We start from the raw sequence: 21,620 nt of genomic DNA on the forward strand, positions 1-21,620 counted from the left end.
CTCTCTGCCGGCGCCCCAGAGAGGCGCCCGGTCCCTGTCTCGCCGGGCGGTTCCCTGGTCTGTGAGTGGACTCCGTTGCTTTCTTGGTTATTGGTGTTTTAAGCAAAATGGGCTGTTTTCGTACAGCTCCTTTCCTTGTGAGGTTGTTGCTCGGATCCCGTGGCGTGCGTTCATCTGCGTGCTCAGCACAGAGGTACAAAAGGACCGTGAGGCCAAAGTACTTTAACCCTAATATTTGTGAATGGGTTGTACAGGAGAAAGCTGTTCTTCGTGACCCTGATTATAAAGAAGTGTTTTATGGCAAAGATAACACACCGTATAATGTTGGCTGGATTTTGCCAAGGTGTAAGCAGTCCAAATTGTGCTTTCTTTTGTCTGTAATACCTCTTTGTGTCTTGTGTAGTACCTACTTGCCGTCAATGGCTGTTCTTCCAGAAGATTTATTGTAAGCTTTATTATACAGAAAAGCTTTTAAAATCAATAACAAATCTCAGTGAAGGTAGTAATCTTTTTGTTTGGCGGAGGCTTTTCTTTTAGAAGTGTGCTCCAGGTTTCTGGCTTCTTTTCAACTCACCTACGTAAGGGTCGCCTATATAATCGTCAAGTCCTGTATATCTTGAGCTGTTAGCAGCTCTAGTAATGGTTTGGAGATGACTGTTGGTGGAGCTGGGTGACCAGGGCAGTTTGGTAAAATAGCAGTTACACAAGTACTCTCTGGAGAAACAGAAGGAATGTTGTGTAAAATATTTGTGTTCATGTAAAAATGCAGTTAAAATATTCCTGGCTTGATACTCCTCCCTCTCCTCCCCCCTTTTTAACTGGGGATTTCTGTTTCGTTAGTAAATAGGAACCATAATGTTTTGTAATCTGAATTAAGCTATCAGTAACTATTTGAACAAAATTTAAATACTTGAAGTGACTGTATGCAACAGCTTCTGTCAGATTGTGTTACTTGGCTAGGTCTATACCCAAAGTTAAGATCTGAATGCCTGGAGGATCTTCTGCTAAGTCTATAGACTGTGTTTGGAAATCCTCCTCTCGACTGGCCACGGGAGAAGGCAGTGTTGAACTGCAGCCCAGGACCTGTCCTGACTGCCAGGGCATGCTGTAATCAGTAGTGCAGCTCTGTACTGTGATACATACTCGTTGCTCTGCAGACAAGTAATGTAATTTAATTTAAAAAAATATTCTGAATTCCATACTGCATTAGAACTAAAGTTATTGAAGGGAGTAGGTCCTTGAAATAAAATATGTGGTATGAAAGTCCAGACTCTTTAATTTACAGAGCAAAATGCTCCTCTGAATACTGGCTCACTTATTAAAGCAGAGGCCAAAGAGGCATTTCCATTAAAAGAGACAGGGATCTTAAATCATTTGTCTCACTGAATATTATCTTGTTGCATCATTATGCTGGTGTATCAATGCTACTTAAAAAGTTACAATAAAACAGTTGTTAAACGCATCACTCTCACAAACGCTGGGTATTTGGTTGTATTTGTCTCTGTTGCTATCCTGTGTCCTGGTTCAGTGTGTTGAAGTTGGGCTGGTGGGTAATCTGTGAGCATGACTTTCCTTTTAACTCATATCTTCCAAGCTCTAAGAAATGTTTGTATGTTTACAACATTTTGTTTCTAGAGGATGCAGCTCCTTGGTGATTACAACTTTGGTGGCGAGCTGTTTTCATGATCTCCTGGAATTATCAGCTGCCTGCTGCACACCAACAGCTGTGAAGCTTGGAGCTGTGCTCCTGGGTAACATCTTGACGCTATTGTTGCGGATGGAGAGAAACAGGACTTGGTAGTTCACTTGGAAGCAAATTATTCAGAAGAAAAACTTTCCTGGGATCTGGATCATTTTTACCATGGACTCCTCGTCCGTTCAGCAGGATGTTCATTTGGAGAACAGAAGCAGTAATGGGACCCCTAGCAGCTCTGAAGAACTTCTGGACTGTAAAGCCAAGTCAGATTTGCCAGTTACAGCAGAGGAAGTTAACAGTAAGTTACTTCATATGTACTGAATAATTTCCTAGTATATTACCAAGACTTCTCTACAATCATCTGTTTTGTTGTTCAGGTGATGCTGAAGGACTTTTTTCCTTGACATCAGGAATTTCTTGTACAGAACTTTTAAGCAAGTTTGGTGAAGGCTGTGGCTCTATGGGAAAAACTGTCTTTTGTTTTAAAGCTAAATCTTTCAAAACAAAACCATTAACTTAAGTACTGTTGACTGCCAGTTGAGTGTGTTGTTCAGGGTGTTACTCTGTTTTCTGAGCGTGTTTCCAAGAGCATATACTTGAAATTGTCTAGAACTAACAGCTCTGAAGTGGTTGTTACGGAGTAAGCTCAGGACTGGAGTACTTTGTTCTGGCAAAAGAAAATTTCCTAATAAATTAAATTGATTAGGCAAAACCCAAAGTTAAAAAGTCTCCCTAAACTTCCATTTATGGAAGAGAGGTACTTGCAGGTACCCCCAGATCATCTCAAAATAACTTTTATACATAGACTAGCTTTATAGTAAAATAATTATGCAGCTGTTTACAAGAAACTTCAGAGGACACTGATCTGAGTAAATTATAGAGTCAAACTTAGGCTGGAAGGGATCTCTCTGGGTTATCTAGTCCAACCTCAGGTACAGAGCAGACCTAGTTTTGAAGCTGGATCAGGTTGCTTGGGGCCTTGTCCTGTTAATTCTGAAAATCTCCAGAGAGGGATGTTCAACAGCCTTTCTACCCATTGCAGTACTTTACTGCTTTCATAATAAAAATCTTTTCCTTGTATTGAATTGAAACCTCCATGCCTCCACTACAGGTATATAAGGATATGATGGTAGATGGGTGGAGGGGGTATTTATGCTGCAGCTGCGTAGATACACAAAAGTACAGAGGTTCCTTATATAAAAGGAGGGGATCATGTGATTAAGTTGTTAGTCCTCCACCCTCCTCTTGTACCACAGATTTGCCATCTTTCCACAGGTAAGAAAGTGGAGGCCTAAGACTTTATTTGCATTTCTTACACTGCCCATTATCAGTCTGGCAGTGTGTAGTTTTATGATGATTCATTCATCTTTTATGAAGTTGGAGATAATGCATTCCTATTTTTCTCCTGTGTTGGATATCATCCAAACAATTGAATTGTGGCTTACATATAGGTCGTGTGTCTTTTTACTGTTTTCAATCTAATTGCATCTCCTCCCCCACTGTTCTAAAAAGACTGCAGCTGTATTGACACTACTGCAATTAAATTACTTTACTTCAAGGCAGCATTTAGATTCTGAGTGTCTCATGGCCTCAGGAAGTTGCCAGGAAACCATTTTTCCAGAATTTTGCTCCAGCATCACTTGTATATGTACACCACTCACAGTTACAATGATAAAAATGTAAATAAAGTACAAACCTGATGCAGTCATAGATGCAGCTTCTGAAAGATGGGCAGAAACAGTATTTCTGAATGTGTGAGGTATCTCCTTATTTTTGGCTTCTTGTGGCTGTTCTTAGCACTGATACCTATTTTTAAATTTGGTTTTGACAGTCTTTTGGTTTTAAAATGCCTTAAATTCTGACTTTGGTTAGTCATTAAGAAGGCAGTCCTGTCCTCTGTCCTCCTTCGTATCCTTGTTGCACTCATACCTTCCATTGTGCCTGCAGGTGTGTTTGTGACCACATGGTGAACTAAATCAGAGAACTGATTTGAGCTAAAATGGCCTGAAAATGTTCTCTGCATGACAGATAAGATACTCAAAAGAGCTTTAACTGAAATCTCAGATTGCTGACGAGATTTGGTAACGTGAGGCTGAGAACTTTTTATTTTTAGCCACATTCAGTTTCCTCGTTGTGTTTCCTCTGAGCTGGTACTCTATACAGACATCTGTGCTGGCTTAGGGGAGGATGCACTGCAGAGGTGGGAACAAATGGTTAGGGGTGGAAATGTATCTTTTCCTTTTCACATTACTCTGAAGTGAAATTCTGACTGCACTTAAAAGGAAACCTTTTGCTTTCTTCAGTAACAAAAGGGAAAACATTAAGAAGTCCTGCCTTCCTACTGGTACCTTTTTTTCCACACAGCTTATTTAATTCCACACTAAAGTGGTCTTCACATACATGGAGGATAATAGCTTTATTTTTTAATTATTCTGCTTTCAGAAGTTTGTAGTGATACATTATGTGGGGAGGGGAAAGTTTAGTAGCAATATGTTAATGGGCTGGTCTAAATCAGTAATTAAAATTTTACTGAATTGTAATTGACTTCCTGGCTACAAAATATTTCTGCATATGAATCTTAGAAACAGTTTTGGGAGGATCTGTTTCTCAGTTCTGGTTTGTTGGTTTTTTTCTGTCCCTTTCCCCCACCTTCTTTGAGCAGGCTTAAAAAAACCGTAACTGCTTGTTTAAGTCTGTAGGTCTGACAGGAGGAAAAAATGGAAAGAGGAAATTTGGGTTTTCCACTTGCAAGTACTTTGTGATCATAATGTTAAAAGTGGGTTTTTTTTTCATAAAGCTGATAAAACAGTAATGAAATCTTCCATATTATTCCAGTGAGTTCCAGTTACTCCAGTGATATATGGTGTGGGAATGAAAGGCAGTGGCTATATCAGTACCCCGCTCATTTGAGATCTATAATAATGCCTGTAAAGTTAGATACACAGTTTTGTTGCAGCAAAAAAACAACTCCTAAATGTGAGTAGTCCCCAGCTGAGTCAAGTAAAAGTGTGCAAGAACTCCAAAATGTCAAGCTCTGAACTGGTTTTGAAGATGCATTTTTCCTGATGGAAAGAAAAATCAAATATTAGTAAGTGGGGATAAAATTGGCATTAAAGTGGTTCTTGAATCACATTTTAATTGGTAGATTTATTTTCTACATGAGAGCTTTGCTACTGTGCTTTGGATGAAGATGTCCTGATTGAAAACATGTGAACTTTGTTTAAAATTGAGGAACTGCTTGGCCCAGGCTGGAAGTGGGATGGTGGATGCTTTCTCCCCACTGCCCAGCAGCATACCAAATAGCTGAATCATTCAGCACAGGCCCACAGTTGCTGAGTCTTATTTGTAGTAGGGTGCCACTCAGTGTATCACAGATCACATTACTTACACTTGGTGTTTCATGCTTCTAAACCTAATAAGATTTAAAAACCCATGTGAGGTTTTGAAGATACTTTATGGTCATTTTTGAGGTGCTGCTTGAAGGTAACATAGTAAAGCAGATGAATGGTACTCCTGGTCTTTTAAAATGAAGAATCAAAAGTTTTCTTATAAAGTTTCTCCTGCCAGTTGCTGTTAGCAACTTCCTTATTCTTACAGTCTGAAGGCAACAGTCTATTTGGGGGGAGGTGTGCAGATAAATGGGGTGGCTTAAAGTGTAGCTCAGTGAAACTTTCTTTTCCAGCTACCAGTGTTAACATCAATGAAGTGCCAAATGAAGAGGGAAGTCTGGAGATAAACTGCAAAGTGGATGCCTGCCAGAATGGGCCAGAGTCGCTCTTCCCTGACTCTCCTGTATCTTTTGACCCCACCAGCAGTGCACAGGGTCAAGAGTCATCCCCAGGTGTGACTGGTTTCCATGGCAGCCTAAGGAAGTCTCAGGGAACTAGTGCTGAGGGCATAGTTCTTAGAAAAGAAGCTTTGCAGTCTCTCAAACTAAGTCTTCCCATGCAAGAAACTGAATTGTGTAAGCATCTGTTTACGGTGGTGCCCCTGCTTTCTCCTGCTGCATAAAGCTTCTTACTCTGAGCCTGGCTCTAGGCTTCTGTAACATCATTTAAGCTTGGACTAAACTTCGTTTTTGCAGAAAGCTTTTTACGTTGAACTACAATTCATTTTCTTTCAGTAAATCACCCTCTGCTGCAGCTAAGGCACGTGCCCTACTGTTTAAAAACTGTTCTTACACTGGAGGGGAATTTATGCTTTCTGGGGATGAAGCTATTCTAATCCTCTTGATTACTAGGAGTAACAAAAAAAAAAGACACAACAGCAGAACCAGGTGATTTTAAGCTAAGTAATACAGGGGGGAAGAGAAAAGCAATAAAGGAGAGAAAAGGGGGAAGGCTTCATATTAAGGTGTCTATTGCTGCAGGAGTTTTCTGAAATAAGATTTTTTAAAAAGCCTTGCTACCAGAAAATTTAATGTGAGTTATCGAAGAGTAAGAAAATGTATCCAGGGAACATCTTTCTCTGGCCTGTAGGGAGTTAGTAGACCATGTAGGTCTTGCTTAGTTTTATAATTTTAGTACTGTAGAAGTGCAGGACAGTGAGATTAAATGACAGTTGTAGTTACATTCTTGCTGTGTAATCTCTTGTCATATATACATGGAGGACCTACAGCATTTACAAACGGAGCACGGGAAACACGCAGCCTTCATCAATGCTTACACAACAACTTATCAGAAGAGGGCATTCTGAGGTGCATGCCAATGGGCTTTCCTTGCATTCCTTGCTTAAGCATGAAGCATGTTGCTGATGGTAGAAGGGGCTTTTTTCTTTTGTATCAAATTTGCCTGTGTTGGAATTTTCTCTTTTACTGGAAAGATACCTTTCACTTACAGGCTCAGTAGAGTCTTCACTCCCATTGGAGAAAGAAGAACAAATAAGACTTCAAGCAAGAAGACGGCTAGAAGAACAGCTCAAACAATACAGAGTGAAGAGACATCAAGAAAGAGTGAGTACCACATGGCAGATCTAGATTCAGTGTTGAGAAGGTTGAAAACGTTATCATTTCTGTGCTCTAAATTACTGTTTTCTCTGCTTTAAACATTCAGTAGTTTTCTCAAATGTGAGAAAACATTTTTTTTTCCTTCCAGACATACAACATTTGATTCTCACCTCATCAGTAATATTCCACTTTGTGTTACTTAAAAGCGCACAAAACGGTACATTTATGGAGGGTGAGGGGGGTGAACCAAGCCTAAAACTTAAGTAACCCAGATGTTCAATTTTCCTGTAATTTTCAGTTAGCTTTTGGAGCCTTCCTTGATCATTTTTGACATGCATATACCAAGCCTTGCTTGATTGCTGGTGTAATTTACCTTGTTTATGAAATGATGCATGTATTTAGTAATGTAGGAGTTTACTAAATAAATGGTAATGTAGAGCTTTACATGTTTTGCTGTAGAACTTAAGTATTTGATGCTAGTTCAAAGGTAATATTCTGGAATTTATCGTTGACTCTCTGCTTCTTCTAGTCGAATCAGTCTACATCCAAACACCGGCCCTCCAGCACCCTAGATCCCGAGCTGATGTTAAATCCAGAAATCTTGCCAAGAGCTAGCACTGTAGCAATGACAAAAGAATACTCCTTTTTGCGGACCAGTGTCCCCAGGGGGCCAAAACTGGGTAGCCTGGGACTTCCAGCATCCTCGAAAGAGAGAAGAAGTTCAAAATCTAAGGCCAGTAAGATCCGGTCCTTGGCTGACTACAGAACTGAAGATACAGGCTCTAGAAATGCTACTGGGAATTTTGTGGCTACTGATTTATCTGGTGGGACTCTGAAGCAAAGCAGAAGTGGTCCAACATCAGTTGTTTCTGAGATTAGTCTACCCTCTGACACAGGTGATCGAATAGAGAATTCCTCCTTGGCAGAAGATAGCATTTCAGAGATTGATGGGAGTGAAGTGGGAATGAGGTTGGATGGAAATGAGAGTGACAGCTCTACCTACAGCAGTGTGTCAGGAAAAGGGCTGTATAATAGTTTACAGAATGCAGAAAGCAAACAGGGCATTCCATATACAGTAAATGGTCAGAAGATACATCCTGATGCAATGGGGCAATTTCCTTCCATCAGTGAGGTGCTACAGGCTGCAGCAGTGGAGCATCAAGCCCAAGAGCAAGAAATTAATGGGGAAGTATGGAGTAGGAGAGACAGTGTTTCTAGCAGGTAAGAAAGATCACCGTACAGCGAGGTGATTATTAGGCATTATACTCTCTTTAGGCAGCCTATTACTCTTCTGCTAACTTCAGATCCAGTTTTAACTTACACTCATTGTGATAAAATCTGTTCTTAACTTACAGATTCTAAAAGAAACTGTAAGATCACTTCACTTTAAGTACCCATTTCCTAAGTATATCTTTAGAGAAAGATATTTTTGCCACTGACTGTGTTTTAAATGCACTGCTAGCAGTTGCTTCTGTCTGTATTTACCTGTGAAGCGGGCATTCATTCACTGTATCCCTGATGTGGCATTGCTGTTTAAAGTCTGCATGTGTAGACTTAACTGACTCAGTGATATTTATTATCATCCTGTTCCTGATCTACACACGTATCTTTCAGACCTCAAATAGTTATGAAATGCCAAGAGTCTTGTCCTAGATACTCCTATCTTCTTCAGCCTTTAGAATGAGATTTACTTAGTCTTACAAGCTTTTGTGTAGATGGTAGGTGTTATACTGGGATTCAGCAAGCAAGTGGACAACTGCTGAAGCCCTTATCAGTTGTCTGTAGCTGCATGTTTTATACATGCTAATTTTGAAATTACTGGTTTTTTTTCTTCATAATGCCCTGAGATGTTAAGGTAAAACCAGTTGTTGACAATTATTCCATCTTAGACTTAATTCTTACAGTAATGAGAGATCTTTTTCTCTAGATTCCTTGGCTGTACGTCAGGGAAGGACCATAAAAAATCCGTTATACCAAATACCTGTTCTTCAGTCTTTTGCAGCAGCTGTTGGCATTTCTCAGGCATTTTCACATTAAAGCAGGCAATTGCAGACAATAGTTGTGGAGGGTTTGTGCCCCCATTATGTCCATTTGTCTGCTTATAATGGGATGTGCGGTTAGAAAATGTAATGAAGACAACCATTGCACTTCTGTAAAATAACAAATACGTGGGTGCCACACCAGATTCTAGTTGCTGCAAATGTAGGAAACTAAGGTATAAAACCTTAGCATGAATATAACTTCTTTATCTCTTTGGATGGTAATGAAGGTGGTTTTGCTGTATTCTGGATCCATCACAGAGCCAGAAAAATGTCCTAAATTGTAGGTCACATGTGGAGTCTAGGTACCTTTTGATTTCGGCTTCATTTCAAGCAGATGAGTTTTGTATTCTAACCCTTTAACTGTGTGTGTGCTGTCTCTATCTCCAGTGTTTCTATGGAAAGCTCTGTCGCAGGAACTCATGACGAAATGTTGCAGGTTCTGAAGGAGAAGATGAGACTTGAAGGGCAACTAGAAGCACTCTCACTAGAAGCTAATCAGGTAGAAAATGAATTTGAATGTATTTAGCAAATTATATCAATATGTTAATTTTCAAGAACCTCATACTCATTACTTGTGGGAATTGTGTTTTGTGAAAACATTGTTGAATAAGGTACTTTACAAGGATGCTGTGGTGGGCTGACCCTGGCCGGACACTGGGTGCCCACTAAGGCTGCTCTATTGCTGTCCTCCTCAGCTGGGAGAGGAAAAATATGATGAAAGGCTCATGGGTTGAGATAAGGATCACTGAGCAATTACTGTCACAGGCAAAACACACTTGACTTGGGGAAACTAACTGAATTTGTTACCAATCAAACCAGAGTAGGATAATGAGAAATAAACACAGATCTTAAAACCACGTTCCCTCCACCCTTCTTCTCAAGCCCAACTTCAGTCCCGATTTCCCTACTTCCTTGCTCCCCACAGCAGCGCGGAGGCATGGTCAGTTCATCACATTGTTTCTGCCACACCTTCCTCCTCAGCAGGGAGGACTCCTCACACTCTTCCCCTGCTCCAGCGTGGACCTCCATGTGCTGCCAGGGCCCAGCCTGCCTCACCATGGTCTGCGCCACTGGCTGCAGGGGAATCTCTGCTCCAGAGCCTGGAGCACCTCCTCCTCCTCCTTCACTGACCTTGGTGTCTGCAGAGCTGTTGCTCTCACATATTCTCACTCTTTCTTTCCACTGTTGTTCTTCTGCAGTTGTTTTTTGTTTTTTTTTCTTAACCTATCTCAGGGGCACTACCACTGTTGCTCATGGGCTCAGCCTTGGCCAGCAGCAGGTCCATCTTGGAGCTGGCTAGCATTGGCTCCATCAGACATGGGGGAAGCTTCTAACAGCTTCTCACAGAAGCTTTGTGGTTTTTTTGTTCAAAGTCATATCAGGAGATGCTAAATCTGGAATAATGGTGGCAGTATCTATAAAGCTGTATTTTTCTCTTTGTATTGGTTGATGTAATATCACATATAGTAAAAAGTATTCTTCCTTACCGTGCAGAAATGTGTCTTACTAAAAGTTCTGACATGGTTACTGACATATAATGGTGTATGTCTTGTCTGTGCTTTCCTCTGTATTTTCTTTGACTTTTTGAAATACCTGGTAGGTGAGATGTAAAAAAGAATTTTTTATAAGCGAGTGGTCTTTGCCTTAGCAAAGGTATTTTGTAGGGCATCTTCTTTAGTCAGGCACTATTGTATTTTCTCTCAAGACTTCTGTATTTTGATTTTTCTGGACACGTTCAGGCTCTCAAAGAGAAGACTGAGCTACAAGCCCAACTTGCAGCTCTGAACATGAAGCTTCAAGCGCAGATGGAGCACAGCCAAAATAGCCAGCAGAAGCAGGAATCTCTGAGTTCAGAAGTGGCCACATTAAAGCAGTCTTGCTGGGATCTGGAACGTGCAATGGCTGACCTGCAAAATGCCTTGGAAGCAAAGAATGCTAGTTTGGCTTCTTCAAATAATGATTTGCAGTTAGCAGAGGAGCAGTACCAAAGACTCCTGCTGCAAGTTGAAGATATGCACAAGAACGTTCTCACCAGAGACAGCACAGGTGGGATGGTGTAAATGTCAATCTTCAAAAGTTGTTACTCCATAAATAATTTTATTTCAACATAATTCTGAAGTCCAGGAAGAAGGAACTTTAATCTGTTTCATTGATGTCATACTAATATAATGGTTTGAATTTTAAGATGCGTTTTGGTTTTGTGTCACAGAAGTGCCACAATTTGCAAGCTGCCACTGCCAGCTTGGAGAAGAAGTTATAAATAGTTAGTCTAGTAACTGTTTGACAACGGGCTAACGGTTTTTAGAAAATTGTACAAATACTGGTTTGTAATGATGGCTCTACATGTCAGGATACCTGCTGCTTCCTGATTTTTTATGAGTTCATATTTTCTGCCTCTGAGGAACTATGAATGCTTATAGAAGTGATTTCATTTATTTTAATTTCACTCTGTTAATGACCTGATACTTTGGATTCTAGCACTTCCCCCCACTTTTGTAGGAAAAACCAATCCTTCTGTAATTAGGCATATATCTTTTTGTTCAAAAAGGAAGGAGAAACATTAAAAAGAAAAAGCTATGAATACAGCAATAACCCTTGAAATCGTGTGTGTAAAAATAGAGCAATGGAGTTTGCAAGTCCAAGTTCCTTATTTTTATTTTTCCAGTTCATGATCTACGGCAGCAGATGGCTTCTTTACAGAACCAGCTTCAGAAGGTGCAGTTGGAACGGACCACACTGACCAATAAGCTAAAGGCATCTGAAACAGAAATCACATCGCTCCAAAACGTGCGACAGTGGTACCAGCAGCAGCTTGTGCTAGCACAGGAGGCTCGTGTCAGGCTGCAGAGTGAGATGGCCAATATACAGGTATTGTGATTTACTTGCAAAGGGGAGGACTGGGGATCTTTTATGTTAGTTTTATCCAGAGGACATTATTTATGAACTCAGACAAGGGAGCCAGTCTCACTTGTGTATTCTTCAGGTGGCAAGCAGGGAGAGATGGTCTTTTGTTTTCATCATGAGTTGTAGTTCACATTAATGCTGAGGCATAAATTTAATGAAAGTACTTGCCTTCTGTGAATGAAGCTCTGCAGTGCCATGAAAGCAGCAGCTGAAAGTAAAGCACGGATAGATTCAGTGTGACTTTTTTTCCCAAAACTTTTTTTTTTTTATGCTAAATTTTGACTGTTGATATTAATCTGTGATTTTATTTTTTTTTTTTCATTCCTTTAAGGCTGGGCAAATGACCCAAGCAGGTATGTTGGAACATCTCAAACTAGAGAATGTGGCACTGTCTCAGCAACTGACTGAAACCCAGCACAGGTCCATTAAAGAAAAGGAACGTATTGCAGCACAGCTGCAAAATATTGAGGTACGGTTGTAGGTGGTCTTCATGATTATATTCTGCCTGGGGTGTGTATTTAGGGTTTTCAAACTCAAGGCTATTCTAGCAAAGTAGCATAGAATTCTTACAAATTGATTCAAATATTGCATTATACAAACAATAAACATTTTGGAGCAAATAAATTTCATGACATTCCAAACAGTAAGGAGCAAGGCCATACATTTCCCATTTCAGTGTGGTACTTGCATTTTCAGCTCTAGTATTTCTTTTTAATTGAATTTTAAAGTTGGGTGTAAATGTTCTCTTTGTCCATTCATGAACTTTTTAGAGAGAAAACTTAACTGGAAGTTAAGCAGCACTTCACTGACTTGGTTTAAGTGGGTGAAATTGCTCAATACTCAGGTTTGTCCTTCCTGCCCTCCAGTACGAAAAGATGGGTAAATTCTGAAGTGCAGTACACTTACTTTCAAAGCACTTAGAACCTTAAATGCCACTGAATTGCAGTGACATTCCTGTTTCAGAGTCTCAAAAGGCAGTAAAGCAGCAGTTTAGTGAAAGCACCCTATTTCCAGGTGCAGCTGCGTAAATGACAGGAATTGCAATTTCACAGAGTAGATACAGCAATCAAGGAATCTCTTTTGGTTCAGAATTTTTCCAAACAGCTTATTTTTAATAAAGATTCTTTTTCTTTACATCTTGTTTCATCTATTGAGAAAGGACATGGTGTTATTTAAGAGGAATTCAGATTGTCACAAGCATACAAGGCATTCACTGTTATTCTAAGGTGTCTTAAGTATATGAATGGGTGACTTCAGTAAAGACATACAGGTGTGTAAGGCAGACATCAGTGTGTCTTTTTTTTCTTGAAATGTTCTTGATAATTTACCTTTTTCCTTTCCTCTTTTTTTTTTTTTTCCCCCCTGCCACTCTCTCTCCATTGACATTTTAGAAGTTGATTCCTTGCTTTTTCTGTGCAGGCTGACATGTTAGATCAAGAAGCTGCCTTCATGCAGATTCAGGAGGCTAAAACCATGGTGGAAGAGGACTTGCAGAGGAAACTAGAGGAGTTTGAGGATGAAAAAGAACAGCTTCAGAAAATGGCTGATTCTGCAGCAACACTGGAGCAAGAATTGGAACAGGTAGACGGTTGTTAAGCAACTTCCCAAAGGTATCAAGGGAATTGCTTGTTTGGCTGAGAAGGCAATAGTGAATAGATAGCTTTTTTTTTTTTTTTTTTTTTTTTTTTTTTTTTTTTTTTTTTTTTTTTTTTTTTTTTTTTTTTTTTATAACCTGAAAGATTGCTGCAAAAATGAAGTCCATATCAAAGTCACTCTGTCCCAAGTGAAAAGGCTCTCCCTTTTTTTCCCACCCATCTCAGTAACAGTGCTTTTTTTTACATTTCAAAACTGTTGTCTTGTAGATGCTGGGGTTCTTTAGTGAATTCAGTATGTGATTATTCTAAGTATAGATAAAAAGCATAGATCCACGTTTAAAGTTGTCAGGCAGTCAGGATATCATTTTATATACTTACAGTGTAATAAATCTGCACTTTGCTACAGAGTCCTGCTTTAATCTTGTAACATAAAAAGGCAGCGTGTCAAGGGCTGGAATGAGATAAAGTATGTGATAGCTCAGTATTCCATGTAATTATGGCATTATCGTAATAACACTAATTTTACTTGATATGTCTACTATGGACACATTTCAAATAAAATTTAGAGTACTGTGAATCTTACTTTAGAATATTTTAGGTTTGTCATTCTGGTCATTGCTTAGCCTCTAAGATTAGAGATGCTGCAGAAGTCAATAAATGTAGTTAACAGAGCAAGTAGAAGAAGTGGCCTAGGAAAGTTCTGCTGTTTTTTCCCCTAAATAAAGGTAAAATATTAGTTAATATATTCTATTTTGATTAGAGTGCATTTGCAAAGATAGCTTTCTGTTTGTTTGAATTTAATCTTAAAATACTACTCCTTAGGTCAAGTTGACTTTGCATCAGCGAGATCTGCAGCTTGAATCTTTACAGCAAGAACACCTAGACCTAATGAAGCAATTCACTCTGACCCAAGAGACTTTGCACACCAAGGAGCAGTCCCTGGATGACCTGCAAACACAGTATGATGAACTGAAGGCCAGATTAGAAGAGTTCCAAAGTGATGCTACATCTAAAGATGACATGATCCAGTATTTGCAGAATGAGAAGATTGTCTTGGAAGTAGCTCTGCAGGCAGCAAAAGCAAGCAAAGAGCAACTTGACGAAGGAGTGGCTCGCCTTGGAGAAGATACAGAAGTAGCATCTCAAGTCTTGGAACAACTGAGGCAAGAAATGGCCATCAAGTCAAGCCAGGTAATGAATCCCTGAACTAGATCATTTAAAGTAGCCATTGCAGGGAAGTATTGCCACAGGCACATGATAGACCCAATTACATGAGAGGAGATTGGTGTACACGAGTTTGTATACATGTGTAGTTGCAAGATTCAGCTAGAAGGGAGTATTTTGATTAGTTCTGTCACTTTTCCCTGTTGGCAGAAATCTGATGTTAACTTTACATCCTGTTATGTCACTGGTGAGCTTACAGTTAATATCTCTGAGTATCTCTAAGTGTGTACACACTTGTGTGGTATGGAGGCTGAGATTAATTGATCTTGTTCTGTCCATTTCCAAGAGCCACCATCCTTCTATAATCTGCCAGTTTAAAAAAGCAATACTTTTTGAGATCACAGGTTTGAAAGTAATTTTTTAGTGTGTTCTTTTTCTGTGGCACTGTGGGCCAAATATCTTTCTTATGCAGTAATTTGGTCATGTTTAATTGTGCCTTTTCTCTTGAAACCATATACCAGGGTTTGCTTTTGCATGTTGTATACAAAGATTTTTTTTTCTAGTCACTGAACTCTTTCACAAGATCAAGCCTAATGCATGTCCTTATTCTTTTTGTGGCTGCTTTAAATAAATCATGGTGACTCTTCCTTTCACACCATGGTTTTATAGGTGTGTATGCTCTTATCTTTTAGAGCATCAAAGCTCCATAGGAAGAGCTTTCTTATTGGTAATGATGAGTTCCTGGGAATCTTTAGAGATTCTTTTGAAGATAATAATGGGACTTGATAGTAGCACCAATAGAAGTACTGAAGAAATATGGAAGTATATTTAACATAAAGATTAGGTTTTTTTCTTTCAAAGAACAAGCTGGTGTCTTCATTTGATCCTGAATAGATGCCATCCAGTTGCAGCTTATGTACACTGTTGCATACTGAAACTTTAATGGCAGGATAAGGGAACTTACGTGTTCCTGAGAGTTGTCAAGGCTCACTGTGTGGTAACCTGTGTGACTGTATTTCTATGTAGAATGTTATCTAACAGTGCCACTGAGATGCCTAACCAGAAATGGGATTCCTCGTTAGATTAAGTAATTGGTATAAGTATAGCAAAAGATACTGTCACTGAAGAAATAATGTAGAATATGATACTTGGAATATAAACCAACGTGCTTGCTATTTTTTTTCCTTCTGGCAGATAGAAAATCTACAACAAGAAAATGCCAGCCTTAAAAAACAGGTTCAAAAAGTGAAGGAGCAGTTCCTGCAGCAGAAGGTAAGGAAAAGCAAACTTTTTCAAAGAAATAAACCCAAGGAATATACTTTTTTTTTGTCTTAATCCAGGGCAGGCATGAGGGGTTTGTCAGGACACTTAAATCAATCTTCTGTATCAAATAACTGTGACATAATTATACAGTTTCTATATTTTGTACAGGTTAATTTTTATCTGTAAGTAATGTAAAAGCAGATCCAGCAATGAATTCATGCTTTTGTTGGACTCCACGAGTTTGCCAAATGATCCACCACATAAAATCTCTCTCTGGTTTCTTGATGAGATTTGCTTTTCAAAAAGCATCCGTGATAATCTTCAAGTGTCACTATTTTCCTGCAGCTTTGAAAAACAATAGTTGCTTTAGTAATTAGATGGAAAATAAGTGCTTTATTGCAAATTTTACGCTGAATTTACACAGTTTTGAAGCAGTAATTTGAAACTGGTGTGTCATTAGTGTTGCATATATATATATGTGTCTTTTCTGTAGGCTGGCACCATTAATTTACTGCTTGATTGCTTATTTACCTAGTGCCAAAGGCTGTTTTAGCTTGTTGGGTTTAAGTTTGGGAAGGCTGTTTAATCTGTCACAGTTAAGCTCACTTCTCATGGCAAAAGTTACTACCTGTGCACATGGAATAGTTAATATTTTTACAATTAGTTTAGTTTAAGAAAAAAGCCTGTCATTAGTGCAGTTCCATAAAGAATGTGAAGAAGAATATCCCACATTGCTATAAACACTCAGAGGTTTGGGGTTTTTTTAATGAACTGCTGATATATAGTGGTATTTGATATCTGAGATTACATTAGTCTTTGAACCAGAATAAATATGTTACAGATGATGATGATGATTTGTATTCTTTGACATACACCCCACACCCTCTCCAAACTAAAAGAATATCAGTTAAATATCTTATAGTAAATTACTCTTAAATTTGTAAAGCTGTAACAGAGGTGACACTGTCCTCCTGAATCTTGTGTCCAAGGTAATGGTGGAAGCTTATCGAAGAGATGCAAGTTCTAAGGACCAGCTCATTAGCGAACTGAAAGCTACAAAGAAGCGACTGGACTCAGAAGTGAAAGAGTTAAAACGAGAGCTACTGAAAATTCAAGTTGAAAAACAGTCACTTGAATCTGAACATTCAAAACTACAGAAGGAAGTATCTCAGGTTCACCAGCAGATGGTGGAAATAGAAAATCAGCTTCAGTCAGTGCAGAAAGAACGAGATGATATGGAAACACGCCTACAGGTATGGAAGGTGTTAAGCTTTGGATTTTGAGAGTGTTATATCCAGGAATATAACACACATACGTTGATATTTCTGTTAACTTTGGAAATAAACAGAGTGACCATCTGCAAGTTAAGATTCTTGGCTACATATTTAATACTGTCTACACATGTGAGCATATACCTACCAAAATTCTGTAAATACATGACTGTTTATTAACATCCATGTAAGTAAGTGTGGAGAAGCGTGCCACAGGCATGGCAGAGGTGTGATGTGGAAGCAGTTTCCTTGGTCCCAAAGTGAACTCCATTTGAGAAAAAAGACCAAACTAGTACTCTGTTCATACATGTTACCATGGTGGCCACAGAGGGAAGAATTAAAGAAGAAATAAAAGGGAAACGAAAAGGAGATGGAGAACCTTGAAAAAGTTTTTTATATTTAGATATAGATAAATATATATTTATATTATAATTCTGAAATTTTATGCTTACTCTTTTCATCAGCATACAGCAAATGCGCTTTTGTTCGTAATCTGATGGGTGCTTTTTTCCTTCCTATCAAGTCTTTGCAGTTTGATAAGGAACAAATGGCATCTCTTGGTGAGGAAAATCAGGCATTAAAACAACAAGTAGAACAAATGCAAGAAGAAGCAAAAAAGTAAGTGTTCATTTAGCACAGACAAAAGAACTACATTTGTTTTTCACAGTCACCTTTTTAGCATTTGCTCTTTTCCTATGCCCTAGTTTTCCTTTGGGAAATTTAAATAGTCATAGAATCATATCCATGGCAAAGTGTTGGTTGCATGCTACACAGGAGTTGCAGCTGCTCCTCTGATTTACTTACGCTTTTAACCAGCAGTCTCTGCCATACAACATACATACTGGAGCTAATCCTAATTAACATTGACTGAATTTTAGCCTTGGCTGGCTAGAATGTTGGCATTAATGAGAACCATTGGTTGGGTTGTTTTTTTTTTCCCACTGGTGATCATATGGTTTTAGGGTATCTGATTCTTACTCTAAATTCTGTGTTATTTTTAGAGAGAATCGTACATATTCCTTCATATTGAAGTTTTAATAATTCGGACAAAAACCTCTTAATTACCATAATTCCCATAAAAAAATTTTTTAGAACATTATAGAGTCTTCAAGGTATCGTCTTGCAGAGGGTCAGATTCTACCTTATCAACCCAATGGCTTTCTGTAATGAGGTGGGCAGCTCTGGGACAAGGGGAGAGAGGTGGATGTTTTTTTTTTTGTTAGGCCATATGAAGAATTAATCCTTTAGTACTGTTTTCAGGCAGGTTTTAGTTTTACCTGATGTTCTATTTTTCCTTTGACTGTAGGGCCATTACTGAGCAGAAACAGAAGATGAAGCGTCTAGGGTCAGATCTGACAAGTGCTCAGAAAGAGATGAAAGCAAAACATAAAGCCTATGAGAATGCAGTTGGCATTCTTAGTCGTCGGCTGCAGGAATCTCTGGCTGCAAAGGAATCTGCTGAAGCAGAGTTGAGCAAACTAAAAACGCAAATCGCTGATGGTGGAAACAATCAGATTGCTCAAGTATGGATATGTCTTTTCACATTGTTTAGTACAAGGACAGAACTATCTTGGTATTAAATTGAAGTCTTGAAATACTATTTAACACTGAAGTGATTGGAAGTGTTTGGAATATAAAGCTAGATAAGACTATGGTATCAGTGTTATGAACACTTAGAGTTTCCTTAACTGCCTTTGAGAGATGTGGTTTGGTGGGGTTTTGTTTCCTTAATTTTACTTGTATCTTTCAGGTTACCAATTGTAATCCAAGCTCAAGAGGATGATCAGCCTTAGTGCTAAATTTCTGGATTAATTTTTATTGTCAGGTTGTTCTTTGGGATGTTTTTTTATTGGTTTGGGTTTGGTTTTTGTTCTGGAGTTTTGTTGGTTTGGGTTTTGGTTTTGTTTTGTTTTTATTAAAGGCTCAGCATCTGAAGATTTTCCAAAATTCTAACTCTTATTGCTTTTTTTTCCTCATTGACAGTTAAAAGTTGTTGAGGGTAATTCATATGTTATGCCTGTGATTAGAAAATTAATTTACTGGGGGAAGCTTCAGTTCCTTGAACCAATGGAGCAAGATATCAAGTGCACTAACAGTAGCAGCTGGATGCAAGGGTGGCAAGCTATGAGCAAGACCTTTACATTAAGCGCTAGCACCTCACTTAGCCTTTGCTAGAGAAGTAGGCTTTTTAAGTAAAACAAAGTTATTTCTGTAGATGGGTAATACTTTCATTAATCACACATTTGTTTTTAGGAAAGGATTCAAGCTCTGGAGACAGAATTGCAAGCTGTTAGCAGCAGTAAGTTGATGCTGGAAAAAGAGCTGCAAGAAGTGATTTCACTTACCAGCCAGGAGCTTGAAGAATACAGAGAGAAAGTGCTGGAACTTGAGGATGAGGTGATGGCTTGAATTTGCATGGTAGATGGGAAGGTGACAGTAAAAAGTGACTGAGAGGCAGGGAGGAATTTTAGTACCATAATTTTATTCCAACAGTGCAGAAAATCAGAAGCTTACATGGGAAACTTTGTGTCAGTGACATTTGCTAATTTTGTTGCCCTGTGCTGGTTCTTCGTGGTTTCATGAGTCATTGTCGTGTAAGGGAAAAGAAGAAGAGAGGAAAAGTAGTTCCTGTGTTAGATACCAGCTGTATCTGGTCATGAGATGGTGAGGATGTGTGAATCACTATCTTTTGAAACTATCTGGAGTCATGGATGCTCAATGATTTTAATGGCAGGGTGGTGGTGTTTAGTTGCACAAAAAAATTGTATGCGTTAATGACTCATGATCTACACCTGAACAGTACTTTTGGATTCTGCTTTCTAGCAAGTATTTTAGTCTTTCAAAAGGAAAAAATAAAATACCTAACTGTACTAACTTCAAAGTGTTCATTTAAAAAAGAAAAAAAGAAATGTATGTTTGATTTAGTTGTTGGTTTTCTTTCTTCTTTTTTTTTTTTTCCTTTGGCTATAGCTTCAGGAATCTAGAGGCTTCAGGAAGAAGATAAAACGCTTAGAAGAAATTAATAAGAAGTTGGCCCTTGAATTGGAGCATGAACGTGGAAAACTTACAGGTCTTAGTCAGTCCAACGCTGCTTTGCGGGAGCACAATAATATCCTTGAAACAGCACTAGCAAAAAGAGAGGCAGACTTGGTACAACTGAATCTACAGGTATTTGACCTTTTGATACAAAAATCTTCAGAGAGGAATTAGCTCATATTTCCGATAACAGGATGTAGACATCTTCACTCATTGGATACAAAGATTGTGCATTTTCTCCAGATCTGGGTCTCCCATGTGTTGTGTAACAGCAGTAATACAGGGGACTAAAGAAATCAAAAATGAATATTTGCACTAAACAGAGCTGTTTCTTTTGGGGGGCGAGGGGAAATCACACTGAAATATTTGCAATAGTGAAAGTGTGGCTCACTTAAGTTAGTTGGAACATAAAAACTGTTACTTACAGATTCATTGAGATGAATGATATTTATGCCAATAGTACTCTATTTGTGGTGTATAAGCAAATGGAAATAGAGGCAATGAGCTACCATTTAACCATAGCTACTTTTAAAGTTGAAGGGTACCATAAGGCAAGAGTTATCAGCAAACAGCAGAGAGTTTTGGAGTCCCTGCATTGGTCTGTGTTTCTATTTCCTCTGCTGGCATTTCTGGTCTTCCAGTGAGCCCACACAAAATATGTGTGTGTTTTTGTGATGTGATACAGGTTCAGGCTGTCTTAAAGCGGAAAGAGGAAGAGGATCAGCAAATGCAACAACTTATTCAAGCTTTGCAGGCTTCCTTAGAGAAAGAAAAGTTAAAAGTTAAAGACCTTAAGAAGCAGGTAATGTCTTTTATTTTAAATGTATTTTAAATGTGGTTTAAATGTAAAGTATTTGAAAAGTAGCTTGACATGCTTTAGTACATGCTGCTTTCTGCAGGGTCTCCCTCATGATGGCCAGTGGCTGATGTCTTTTCTATTATGCCCTGTGTTAAGCATACTCACTATCAGGAAAGTTCCATTATGACTTGTAATGCATGGGATGCATCCTGCAGTGATGATACTTCATCCAAAAATGCATAATGAAGAAGCAGTCTGGCAAACATGCTTCTTCCATTACATAGTTATTAACTGCCATTAGCATTAGTAAAGATAACACTAGTAATAAGGTTTTTAGGCAAAAAGAGAAGTATTAACAGCTGTACAGCTTCCTCCTTGATTAGTTTTGTACCCTTTAGTCTAGCTTCCTTTACCATTCCCCTACAGTGATAAACCAAAGCAAAACTATATCTCTTCTTTGTGGCAGGAAGCAGCAGCCAAAGCAGATGCAGCACGCCAAAGCAGAGGCAGCACATACCCGCCGTCACTACAGAGCTGCTGCGCTCGAGCTCAGTGAAATCAAGAAAGAGCTACATGCCAAAGAACTGCTTGTCCAAGCCCTTCAGGCTGAAGTGGACAAACTGCAGTAAGTAAATGTCTAAGTTCTTAGGGAATAATAAATAAATTCTCTGAAAAGGCCATACGTTAGTGAATTTTTGGTTTTGCCACTCTGAAGTGGATTATGCTGAAACGTACCAAAGCTGAGCCTGACCATAAGCTGCATGTTTGGACTTCAGGCGAATACTTGCAGTTTTGTCTCTTCCTAATTCAGTTAGACCTGAAGCATGCTGTATTTAAGCTTCACCATCTGCTTTTTTTACAGTTTCAACACAGATCTCTATTTCACATTACTACTAAGGATTAAC

General features: G+C 38.8%; 1 protein-coding gene across 1 annotated transcript; it reads left to right on the plus strand.

Annotated features, from left to right (window-relative positions):
* Positions 1–1,861: 1,861 nt before the first annotated feature.
* On the plus strand, positions 1,862–21,340 carry GOLGA3 (golgin A3; the record flags this gene model as incomplete). Its single annotated transcript, XM_010013145.1, has 18 exons — positions 1,862–1,994; positions 5,379–5,660; positions 6,535–6,647; positions 7,171–7,862; positions 9,071–9,182; positions 10,423–10,729; positions 11,349–11,551; positions 11,919–12,056; positions 13,007–13,168; positions 14,005–14,373; positions 15,541–15,618; positions 16,599–16,862; positions 17,404–17,498; positions 18,187–18,403; positions 19,134–19,277; positions 19,851–20,048; positions 20,602–20,718; positions 21,201–21,340. Coding segments are annotated over exons 1-18 (3,764 nt in total), but the record flags the coding sequence as incomplete, so codon positions are not given.
* Between the last annotated feature and the right edge of the window lie 280 nt (positions 21,341–21,620).

This window comes from Nestor notabilis, unplaced genomic scaffold (genome assembly GCF_000696875.1).
Source record: "Nestor notabilis isolate BGI_N333 unplaced genomic scaffold, ASM69687v1 scaffold15694, whole genome shotgun sequence".
In the NCBI taxonomy this organism is placed as follows: Eukaryota; Metazoa; Chordata; class Aves; order Psittaciformes; family Psittacidae; genus Nestor; species Nestor notabilis.